General features: G+C 42.6%; 1 protein-coding gene across 2 annotated transcripts in view; it reads right to left on the bottom strand.

Annotated features, from left to right (window-relative positions):
* TMTC1 (transmembrane O-mannosyltransferase targeting cadherins 1) overlaps positions 1–12,571 on the bottom strand; it is a 166,294-nt gene that overhangs the window by 142,850 nt on the left and 10,873 nt on the right. Inside the window, exons 2-5 of one of the 2 annotated variants that reach the window (XM_054387139.1) lie at positions 11,443–11,620; positions 9,155–9,228; positions 7,870–8,046; positions 5,326–5,532 (exon numbers count right to left, since the gene is read on the bottom strand). In XM_054387139.1, coding sequence (XP_054243114.1) covers positions 5,326–5,532; positions 7,870–8,046; positions 9,155–9,228; positions 11,443–11,620 — 636 coding nt within the window. The remainder of the gene's footprint in view (positions 1–5,325; positions 5,533–7,869; positions 8,047–9,154; positions 9,229–11,442; positions 11,621–12,571) is intronic. The other variant, XM_054387141.1, reaches the window with a different exon arrangement.

Here is a 12,571-nt window from a genome sequence, read left to right as displayed (position 1 = left end):
CATCCAAGATCAGCAGAGGAAAGCTGATCCGTAATGGGCAGATTAGATAGAGCAGCATTAGCAGCCGTTTAGACCACAGACCAGGTGACAGCTTTCTAAAAATGAAAACTACTGATGATTGTACCAAAAAACATTTATACTCTAAGCAATTCATCTTCTAAAATAAATGCATGCCACAATTAACAATGGAGCAGAAGAGGGAGAGGAACAGTAACAGATTAATTGATCTTACTATCAAAATACAAGGAAATCATCTTCAGACATTCACAGGTAAGTCACAGGCACAACAATGACACAAGCCACTGGCACTAGGCAGAGATGATGATACATGCAATTAAACCATGGCAAAATATTGCAAGAGAACTCAAGGTCATCATTTTACAGCAGCTTTGTCTCTGCAGCAATTCCTAACACAGACTTGCAAGAATGCTATGTGCTGTGGTGTCTTATGATGTTTAAAAATTAAAATGTAGTTACAGAAATAACTGAATTTCTAACACTGAAATGGTTTGATTATGGATCTCTCTGAGAAGTTACAGTTACTAAACCCCCACATTAACCAAAAAAAAATTTCAGCATAAGAGTAGTATTTATTGCTTGGAAAAATACTAATTATACCCTAAATACATTTAGTATGTCTGGTAATATTTCAGGGGTAAGAAAACCCAATTTTCTAGTATAATCTGTTTGCTGGATTTTCTATTGGTAATGAGTCATATACTCATGGAAATATTGCAAGGAAATACTGGAAAATTAGTCCAATTCACCCTTCAAATTGGGATTATCATCTTAGATTGTTTGAATTTTCCATGTAATATAAATGCTAAGTGAGACTTGAGATGTGGTAGACCTCACAGTCCTTTAAGTAGAAAGGTGGTTTACTGGTTTTGTTTCTTTGTTTTTATTATGCTTTCTCACTCTAGTTTTCCACTTCCACATTTGATGCTCTCCATTAAGGCTTGATCCTTAGCACTGAAGACAACTTCAGCTGAGGACTGCAATACCTTGTTAAACTCAGTGCTACGTTTCATGGGAAGGGCTCTGTAAAGAGAATCACAGAATGTTAGGGGTTGGAGGGAACCTCCAGTGATCAGAGTCCAACCCTACTGCCAAGGCAGAATCACCTGGGGCAGGCCATGTAAGAGCACACCCAGGCTGGTTTTGGGTGTCTCCAGAGAAGGAGACTCCAGGGGTTCTCTGGCCAGCCTGCTCCAGGGCTCCAGCACCTTCACCACAAAGAGTCTTTGTGTTCAGGTGGAGCCTCCTGTGTTGCAGCCTGTACCCATTGTTCCTTGGTGGCTGGGGACTCATCTCTAGAGATACTCACAGTGAGACTGAACAGGGCTCTGGGCAGCCTGGTCTAGTTGAGGATGCCCAGGATCACTGCAGAGGGGGTTGGACTGGATGACCTTTGGACATCCCTTCCAACCCAGACCATTCTATGATCATATAAAACTGCATTTTATTGGAAGGCAATAAAGGTAATGTTCCTTCTGTCTTCCATCCCTAACTGATAATTACCCTTTCCCTGAATTTTAGTTTGAAGTTCTTCTCTCTGTGGAAAATAGGTAAGAGTTTTTCCTCCTAAATTTCCTCTTCCAAAATGAACGCTATCAGATTTGTTGGCATCTTTGAGATTAAAAAGGAACTAAATTTTATTCCATAGGGTTTTTTTCCAACAAAAAAAAAATCTGCATTTCAAAGATCTGCAGTTGAGAGAAAAATGTACATTCCAGCATTTCCAAGACAAGTAGAGGATTAAGCTCTCTAAAGCACCAGTTGGGAAAGAGTATTGGGGTAGCTGACTTAGAAATGTGAAAGTGGATTTACTACTGTTCTTAAGATTAAGTTTCTCATCAGGGAAGGATCTATTCATCTTAGGAAGCACTAGACATCTCAACAGCTACTACACATGAAAAAGCAACTCAAAGAAACACTTATCACACAACTGGAACCATCCACCCAAAGTCAGATTTTGTAAGATTGGCATCCTCATGGTTTTGAACAAATGTTTGATTGTATCAGCCTGTGAAAACCTAAAGTAATGTGTGCTGGTTTGAGGCCAGCCAAAACATCTCTTGCCCCGAAAGGGACAAAAGAATGACACACACAAACGGATTGGAGAGTGATGGAAAAGTTTAAGTGGAAAAGCGAATTGGTGAAGCTACAGAAAAACTACAAACTACAAAGCATAGTGGAAAAGAACATCCTAAAGCATACAGAATCCCCTCACAGAATTCCCAAAGCTTCCCAGTCCTCCCTCCTCCCACCTGAGGGTCTACCCAATCCCTCAGGGCTCTTCCTTCCCCCCCCCCCTCCCACTGCTAGGCAAGTCTCCGGCTGGCCAGGTCTGAGACTGCCCCCCCCCTCCATTCTCCTCCTGGCATTAGGCCTAGTCAGGCCTAAGAGGCCTGAGATACCCCCCCCGGCATTACCCGATAAGAGAGGACATCTCCCATGGGAGCAGAGAGGGAAGAAAGAGGAAGAGGATGACTCTGCAGATGGCTTTATAGGGCGCAGGATTTATGGGTAGAAATACGTCGTTTCCTGTGTCCACCCCTGTGGGTGGGCACCCAGGACACCAGAGGTGTATCTCATGCGGCAGCGGCAGGGGGCACCCAGCCTAAACTGCCACATCATGTAACTTCATCCTGAGAGTCTGCTGTCCTTCACTTAATACAGGCTATCAGGTTTACAGGGCAAACCTGGACCAGCTCAGAAAGCATCAGTCATTAATGAGGTAGGTAGTTACTGCTGAATCCTTCACTCCCAAGAACAGCCTATGTGTTTTCACCAGAAGTCCAAAATTGTGCCTAGGAAATCAAAGATGTACAAGAGACAATGTTCAGTCAGATTAGCTCCTGTATTAACCTGGATATCATCTACCTCCAGGTGTTGTGGACTGGGCTTTTTATTTCCTTAGCAACTGAAACACCATTCTGTATCAAACTAATCCAGATCTACTGCAAGGAAAGCCATAGCAAGCCGTTTCCAGTTTCTCAGACGCTGTTAATTCCTTGGTGCTAGTTCACAGGGTTGTCAGAAACACAGGCCTGCTGCTGCTTCAGGCACTGGTTTAACAAGACTGCCATGAATTGTGAATAGAAAGACAGTCCTGTGAATTAAAGGTGATGAACAGAATCTCCTGTGAGCCAGCTCTGGAACACAGACTGCACCTACAAATTGGGGATTTCCAATTAGCAACACAGCAAACAGAAGAGACTGATGTATAATGAAGTGACTGCAACTGCAGGGCTCAAATGCAGTTCCCATTAATGAGCAAAAAGCCCTGCCCCCTCTGCACATGAATGAACCAGTGATCAGCATCTTTCAGAAGATGGGGGAAAAACATCACAACAGCCATTAACTTCTCCTCTTGATTTGCTTTGCGCAGTGTGGTTCTTTGTCCCAAGCAGAATTTCCACTTACGAATTCATAAAAACAGACTTTCACAGACTAAATGAAATTCTAAAGGATCTTAGGAGACTAAAAGCTCTTCCCTTAAAAAAAAGAAAAAAGCTAAAACATGCTGTCATCATCAGCTAAGAAAAAAGACACAGTCTATCCCTTTTTTCCAACATCTAAAATACATTAAACCAAAGTTAAGTTTATTTGCTGCTTACTGAAATAGGGCCTCTTGATACTGTCATATATTAGTGGTCTAGGGGATATTATTTACTTTTCATTTCCTCTCAAGAGGTATTTAAGGAGACAGAGAGAGGTTTTCTGTGCTGCAAGACAAAAAACACTGTCCAGAATAGCATCTAAACAATGCAACAAAGAAAGTCAAGTTTAAAACAGCTTCTTCTATTCATGAGCGCATGGACAAGTGCTTGCATTTCCATACACACATAAGCCAAGAGTGCAAGAAACTGTGGCTCTATGCCACACTGAGCACCACAGCAGAGGAGGCTCCTGGCTTTTGCCACACTCTCTCCTCTGCAAACCCAGGTTGTTTTCCCTAAACTCAGGGAAAACTCTTGAGTTAGGTACAAGGCAGAGAGCTGAACTGCCCAAACTGGAGAAAAGAGGTTAGAAAGAAACTGGGCTCCACAGCCCACAGAGCATTAAGTCATGAAGAAGGGATGAGAAGATAAGAGACAGCATCTGCTGATAGTTGGAAAACCTTGCTACCTGGCTGCGCAAAGCTCCCACAGCAGAGAAAGGAACCAGAAAGGCAGAAGTGGGGAGCACATAGAGGATGCAATATAACCAGTACAAAGACATGGGCAAGGGCCCTGGAACTGGCTGTACCAGGATATTGTAGCTAGGAGTATAGGAAGGACCCCATGAGAGAGGGAGTTTGCCACAGTAGTTTTTGAGGAAAGCAGCAAGATCCACAGGACAAAGCCTGTGTTCCGAGCAAGGACTGGAAGCAATTAAATGATAAAGGAGAAGGAAGCACGGGAAGAGAGGAGAGCTGACTGGAGTAAACAAGCAGGACAATGAACTAGAGAGAAGGTAAGGAAGGGGCTGCCAGAAGCAGCTGTACATGTCAAGTTTTACTCCTGAGTCTGGAAGGGAACATCATGTCATTGCGCCTCCTCTGTCAGCAAATACCTAATGGGAGAAGTCCTCTGTCTCTTAATATTGACTCTTACAGAGCACTGCTACCACCAGCTAGTCTGCTTGCTTAAGCAGCATATGTTGATGAGGTGGTTCCTATCCAACTGTCTACACCCATGTGGCTCCCCAATGCAAGATTTCTGGCTATTCACTTTACTGTTTTGAAAGAACAAGGAAATCACACATCCAGAAACTATGCCAAAAGTACTTTAAATGATTACGGACTGAAGCAACAATCTGCAAGGAAATACCAGCACTTGGTCATTTGTACACAAAAATTACCAAGAAGTTGTTAATCCATCTCAGAGCAGGACTTGAATAACATGAAGTAAATAGGGCACGGGGCCATGCTCTGGACAAGACAGAAACAAAATACTGCATAGCTGCTCATTAAGTGAGCACCATCTATTCTGGGCAATGAATAGAGCAGAGGTCATGTAGAAAAAAATGGCATGCAATAGTGTAATTAAAATCTGTTATAATATAAACACACAAGGACAAAATTAAATCAGGGCTTTTTCTGGTAAGCACTAAATTTTGCAGCCTAATGATGTCTAAACAAGTCTTTTGGCATGTATATTCAATGTTAGTAAACAGCACACCAAAGCAGAGCTGTTTTTAAATAAACTGTAGTTAGCAAGCAATGAGTTCTGTTATTTGTGTTGAAACAGCACTTGCAGATTTCAGATATTAAGACATTTTAAAGCAGAATAAGCTACAAACTAAGCCCCAAGGGAGCAGCAGGTAGCCAGCAAGTACCTCCAAATGGCCCACGGAGCTTTGCTGGGCACAGAAAGGTCACCGCTCTGCTGCTCCTCGGGCGGTGTTGGGTGGCAGGAGCTCCAGGGGCCCCGGTGAGCAAAGCAATGCTTCCTGTTCTCCCAGCCAGCCAGAGAGACCTGCAGCGAGGCAGAGGAAGAAGCCACAGGCTGCCAGGCAGGTTTCTGGTGGATGCCCTCATTTCTCCTGATTACACATGCAGAGAAGGAGGAAGGGGGGGCAGGGGAGGGAAGGGGGAATTAAGGGAAAAGAAAAGGATTTAAGGAATTTAATTTTCATATTTACTTATCAAAAGGCTGAACATCATGAAAACAGCACAACGTGGTATATCTAAAACAGACAACATTGTATTTAATCTAAGATATAAAGCCTTTGCATGCTGGGAGGACAGGATTTATTAATTCCTAACTGTATCTAGAGGAAGAGACCCAAAAGCAACAGAAAAGGATCACTCCCCTATCAAGCTGATCTATGGTAAGACAGGAAGCACCAAAAGGAAGAATATGGTGCCATCCCTGTTTTTTTCTGCAAAAAATCATTGGTGTTCTGCTTCATTTAAACATCTGTACAGGCTGGAGAAAGGAGCAAGAAAGAGGTAAGTTTCAGCTACATGATGAAAGCTGCTGGTTTTCTGCTGCCCCCTAAGAAAGCCAAATGTAGTCACAAAATCCTGATTACCACAAAGCAGCACACAATAGATGCAGCATGCATAGAAAAATGTAGCTTTTCTGGACTATACAGATTTATTCCTACAAGCTAAAGAACTACAATTTCTGGGCAATTGGATGGCACTGATGTGAAGAAATAACCTGAAGAAGCCACTGTAAGGTGAACCTACAGGATGGAGAATATTGACCAGAGGGGGAAGGGCACAGATCTTCCTCCAATTCTGATTTGTGTTACCTTTAGCCAGGCAGCTCCTTGCACACTCCTGGTGGAGAGGAGCACTCTAGCACTGTAAATCCAAGTGCTAACAAGGATGCCGGTGGCCAGTCTCCAGCAGACTCCACACTGGCTATCTGCCCACTGGTTATGCCATTGCGAATTACTTATCCTGTCAGTGTAGAAGAAATCCTCTGTCAATCCATCAATGCTGCTTGAGGGGTCAGAAGTGGGGCAGGTGTGCTCGAAATGTGGTCATCCCCCAACTAGTACCTAGAGGAAGGGCTAACATGGGAAGGAAGCCAGGATGTTCTGAAAAGAGGAGACTCTCCTCCCTGCATTTGCTGTTCTCATTCTGGCATCCCTCAAACCCTTTTGGGAGCTGATTTAATTCACTACTGCAGAAACACAAACTCAACGTCCTTTTTTATAATCTGCATGCACTAGCTCATGCAAGGGCAAGACAGGCTCCAAAGCCTGCAGGGCGGCACTGGGGAAATGCAAGCAGCAATGACAGGGCTGAGATATCCCATTGTCAGTGGCAGTAAGCTCTTGCATTCACTCAGAGGCAGATCTGCACCAGAAATGGTTTGGGAGAAAAGAGGATAACCCCCCCCCCCCCCCCCCCTTCCACCAAACAGAAAGACGTCTGACTTTTAATGGAGATACATAGTAGCATCATTATTTGCTACACTAGGTGGGTGAGGGATGCAAAACAAAGTATTTGATTTTAATTCCACCACTGCTGAGAGCTGCTAATTATTCCAATCTTTCCAGAACAGAACTGGCTGAGTATTTTCCCTTTTTTTCCATTCTGCAAGGACAGAAAGGATCAAAACCACTTTTACTAATAAACATCACATGGGGATTTCTACAACTATGACATTGTGACTGAATAATCAAGCAGATGTTGCAAATCGAAGGAGGTAAGCCAGAGGAATTTTAAAGTGTTGATGCTCCAGTCAGAACTCCCAAAAAAAGTTAGTCTCGCTAGAGTCAGCTGAGCATTTTAGAACTCAGTTCTTCACATCCGGCCTATCTAACAAGCAGAGTTTAAAAAAAAAAAAATAACCAAACCTCAAATAAACAAACAACACCCAGGAAAACACCTTGGTGCCCTCCACATTGTCAAACATGTTCAGGGTAAATCCAGATCCTACAGTGCTGTATATAATAATGTTTTGCACACACAAGTGGCAACACTTCACAGAATCAACCAGGTTGGAAGAGACCTCCAAGATCATCAAACCCAACTGATCACCCAACCCTATCTAATCAACCAGACCATGGCATCAAGTGCCTCATCCAGGCTTTTCTTAAACACTTCCAGGGATGCCAACCCCCCCAGGCACCCCATTCCAACGGGCAATCTCTTTTTGTGAAGAACTTCTTTAAGATCAAGCCCTTGCACAGCTGGAGAGTGTGTCCTCTTGTTCTGTCGCTGGTTGCCTGGGAGAAGAGACCAACCCCCACCTGCCTACAACCTCCATTCAGGTAGTTGTAGATGGCAACAAGGTCTCCCCTGAGCCTCCTCTTCTCCAGGCTGAACACCCCCAGCTCCCTCAGCCTCTCCTCACGGGGCTTGTGCTCCGGACCCCTCAGCAGCTTTGTTGCACTTGAAAACCATAGCAAGTTACTTACAGTTTGATTCCATTGCAGGAGAGGGAAAAGATGTCATAAACCAAGCAAACACCAAACACAGTGACTCCAGTTTCTTTCACCAGCATTGCACATGTCCCAAGGAATAAACTAAGCAGCAAAAAGAATGGGGAGGCAGTGGGAGGGAAATGTTCCCCAACATAAAGCTGATCCACACTCCTGAAAATTAGATTTGACATAAATATTTAAGTTTCTGTTATTTTCATGTTTGATATATTCACACAAATACTGAGACACTTTCTGTTAATTTCTTAAGATGCTGGTATTAAGTGACATAAACAATCTACACTGTTCACTGAAAGGTGACTGATGAAAGGTCTAGACACAGAACAGGAAGGGAAAGTGCAAATACTAAGTAGTTCAAATATTTGAGGAGGGGAAAAGACAAGCAGACACAAAGTGGAGCCAAAATGTTCTGAGACAAACACAGCAAGAGCAACAAAGCAGCTGCTTTCCCTCATCTACAGACATGCTTAATTCTCCTGGTATGACACAATGCAAGCAAAAATTCCTTGACACATCCCATCCCCTCCCCCCCAAGTCAAAAATGTGTCCTAATCATTAACAGTCTGGGCAGCAAGCCCACATGAGTGAGAAGCAGGAAGCAAAAGCAAACCAAGGGATTCCTGCAGGGTCACTGTCAGTTTTATGCCTTGTAAACCTTCTGACAAAGGATTGTTGATCCTTTCGCACAGATTTGTAGCAAAGAGCCCAGGAGGGATGCAAGCAGTTTTCCCACATGGCCATGACAACATGGTGCCATTCCTAAATGAAACAGGGGCAGAAACCCCATCCAAATAAAGCTATTTCTTTATCTATACTTGTTTAGGCCCAGTTTTAGGACACAGACAAGCAAATATTGCAAAGTTTTCATATGCAAAGGATTACTTAATGTTCTAGACACAGTCCTTAACTCTTCCAGACCAGATATTTCAGAGTCCTATACACACAGCACATGTTTCAAAAGCAGGCAAAAGTCTGTGCATACTTCGCTCTATATGCAGACAATCTGCCTTCAGTTTAAGGCCTCCTCTAGTGTATGGTCAGCTGTAACAGCAATGGAAGAGGGGATCTTAAATGTTGGCTTCTCTTGTTGTGTTTATTTGTTCTTGTAAGTGTCACTTATTTGGCACTGTGATTGGGGCCAATGCACTTCCACACAGCAGTGCTGGGGGAAGTACCCATGCAAAAACTAACAGGTTCCCCCTTTGTCCCCTCCTCAGACTAGAGCACCTCATGGAACTATCACAAAATCAAGGATCCATACCTATTATAGGAGAGAAAAGCCAACAGAAAGAGTAGACAGGCTAGGACATCTGCTCTGCCTACTATGCCTGTAACCTAAAAGAAAAAAAAGACAGCAACGTGTAGTAGCACATATATAAAAGGCATGCTTCTTCAGTGACTGTCCCAACATCCATGCTAAGTGCTATTACTTAAAGCTTTTTACCTTTCAGTGTTACTCTCCCTCAATATAGCGACATGTTCCTTGGTCAGTATAGGATATGCTCAGTTCTGTCTCCTCATTCAGCAGAGCAAATGAGTAAGCCAACAGTTAAGTCATTCTTTATTTTCTTATTAAATAATTTTGCACAGAATAGTGCCAGTCTTGAGGATCTTTTTTAAATTTTGTGTAATAAGGCTCAAATAAGCATTTCATCCAAACCCCAAAACAGATTTCTTAGCAACAGATTCTAATGAAAGAGCTGCTCTTTGGAGCAGACACATAATATAGGGATGAGTTAATTACTTAAATGAACTTTATCACCAAAAAGTGACAGAGCAGTACATAATTTATTCTTTCTGAATAATCTGAGTTTATTTTTTCTATGTATTAATTAACCAAATCTTTTTATAAGGCAGGGAACACTGAAAAGTATAAAGACTCTTTTTACAAAACATTTACTCATAAAGACCTAAAATCTGTCCATAAAGCAAATAAAAGGCCCTTTGAAATGTCTCCTCTTTCAAGATTACATATTTAAGTCATATTGAGCACTTCAACATTTATTTTAACCTCTTTAAAGTCCTGACTCAGACAAAAATAGATTCAAAGAGTCCCTCTTCTAAAACCTCCCTTATAATATAAATCTGTATTATCAAAAGGAGCCTGGCTAGTTAGTTCACACAAGACAACACAGGGAGTAACCCTAAAGCTGGTGACTTTTTGCTAAGGTAATCTCTCCTCAAAGTTCTCAGCCAGCATTGCCCTTTCCCTTGCTCATTTGCAGATGCTCATAATGAAAACAGAATGTCAGCAGTATCTCAGTTAACCAGTGCATTTCTTTTTTGAAGTAGAGGTGGCTAGACATTCCCTTTCCTTCTTAAAGACAGCAAAACTAATTTCATCTACAGAAGTACCTCCCCATGCTAACAGGCTACAGTTCTAGCACAACTATGTCTTTAAGTGTTTCTTTAAAATGAACAGAAAGATGTCCACTATGTGCTGTTGCTGTAAATTTACCCTGATATTTATTAAGCCAACAAGTTATTTCTGAAGATGATTCTCCTACATTTTGATTGAAATCACTATTAATCCATCCATGGGTCATATCACCTCTGAGCACTCTCCTTCAAAACACAAACGCTCCCTTCACTTCTTCTGCCTTAAACTGATGACAACAGGAGATGCCTGAAGGCATGCAACAATGTTCCAGCAGGAAAGAGAGCTTCATTGACCTCTTTGGCTTCAGAAGACTCAACATTCTCAGACTGTCCACTTCTTCTGGCATCACTGATTAGTACCATCGATTAAAATTTAATGCCAGAGCAGAAAGATGACAAGTATTGAATTCACTTTTTTCTTAATGACTCCTGCAAATTCTTTGAAATACAGTGTTGCTCTGAGGGCAGCTGCTGGATGCATGCAAGAGTGCAGGATTCCTTAGCTGCATAGAGCAAAACAATCACATTCTATGTGTGCCAAGAACAACATCCTCACCTTGGCACCCTTGGATTGGAACATACAGCAGAAGCCACCTCCTTGATATGCTGGCACCTCTTACTGGGAAAAGATTTTAGCTTATAGATGTGGTTGGATTTTACTGGTTAAGTGACTGATAACAAAGAGTATAAAACAGCCACTCTGAGCAACCTGAGTCCCTTTCGTTAGGGACTTCGGTTAGGAACAGCTTGGGGGGTTAGGGCTGCTAGGGACTTTTACTTTGGCTAGTTAGCTACTTCTAGTTAGGGCTTCGGTGAGGGATGCTGCTAGGGATATGCTCAGGACTTCTGTTAGCTGCTTCGTCTGTTAAGGGCTTCCAGGACTACTTCTGTTAAGTACAGTCTGAGACTCTGTAATGCTGGGGATTCTACAACTCTGTAATAAAGGACTTCTGAGACTCTCTGCCCTCTGCATTTCTGAAATCTCGTTGCATACAGCAATGGGATTCATGCCTTCATTCATCATCCAATGGCTCCCAAATCAGAGAGCAATAATACAGCACATTGTCATCTTTGCTCAGATATTTCTTTAGAAAAAAAACAAACCTTTAAGTATGCATTATTCTTAGCTTTTGCGTCACCCTGTTTTAATTTTTGATGTCTCATACTTACAGCCTCAGTGTGAATGGGATGCACAGCAAAGAAGAGCGCTGTGACAAAAGCGAGTCGATAGTCCTTGAAGACAGCTTTGTCACAAGTGTACATCAGCACAAGAGTCACTAGGCAGTGTAAAATTATGTTCACTGCATGGAAATAGAAGGGGTTCATACCAGCCAGCAATATGTTTAACCTGCAAGGAAACAAAATAGAACAATTACCAGACTGAAGAGGTCTTGCAACAGCAGGAGAGCTTTCAAATACTCTAAATAAGGCTTTTTGGCCCATTTGCAGTCTTCTAATAGGCACTATTAAACTAATGAACAGAAATTGCCCTGAACTTCTGGTTTATCTGATTAAACAGAAACCAATTCCCCAGTTTTCAAAATATGCAGTTGCATCTGGCAGCCTTCTTGACACCGAGATAGGAGAGGTTTGTACCCTTCCAGTACAATTCACTGCACCAAAATGATGTCTGTGCTTCCATAGCAGCAAACAGCACTGACCAGCGCCAGAAGCACAGCACTTGTCCTACTTCCTTCCTGGCACCTTCTGTGGTTGTCTCAGCCACACAGCAGCTTCACCACACAGGTGGTGATTTGCTGCTAGAGTATAGATGCCTTTGCTTGGGAACAGCCAAGACAAGGAGTTGGTAAGGCTCTAGAGCATCTGTTTGGTGTTACAGGTGCGTTTGTTCCCATTTCACTTGCAAATATTTTCACATACCAAAGGCTAAGCTTTACTGACATTAGGAGTACACTAAGAAGCTGGTCTAACATTTAGTTTTATAAGGACATCAATGGTAAAGGCAAGTTACCTAATATCAGCCTAGACTGAATGAGACAATTAAGGTTCATTATTTGCCTCAGTCATTAAAAAAAGCTGTGGCTTTTTACTTCCACCCCCTGGTTCCCCTGTAAACCATTTCAGGGCAGCAGCATACATCACTTTCCTTCACTTCTGCCAGCACAGAATGACAAATCACAGCAAATGGCAGTAACACACACACAGCCAGAGTTTCAGCTGTAAATACACCACAGCAGCAGGAACCCCTAGGCCTAAACCTTGTTTTCAGAGCATTGCAGAGAACAAGGAATAGCACAGGACCACCTTACCCCAAAGGAACCAAAGCTCCCACTCTGAG

This window comes from Indicator indicator, chromosome 14 (genome assembly GCF_027791375.1).
Source record: "Indicator indicator isolate 239-I01 chromosome 14, UM_Iind_1.1, whole genome shotgun sequence".
Taxonomy (NCBI): domain Eukaryota; kingdom Metazoa; phylum Chordata; class Aves; order Piciformes; family Indicatoridae; genus Indicator; species Indicator indicator.
This window is presented reverse-complemented; position numbering and strand designations above follow the sequence as displayed.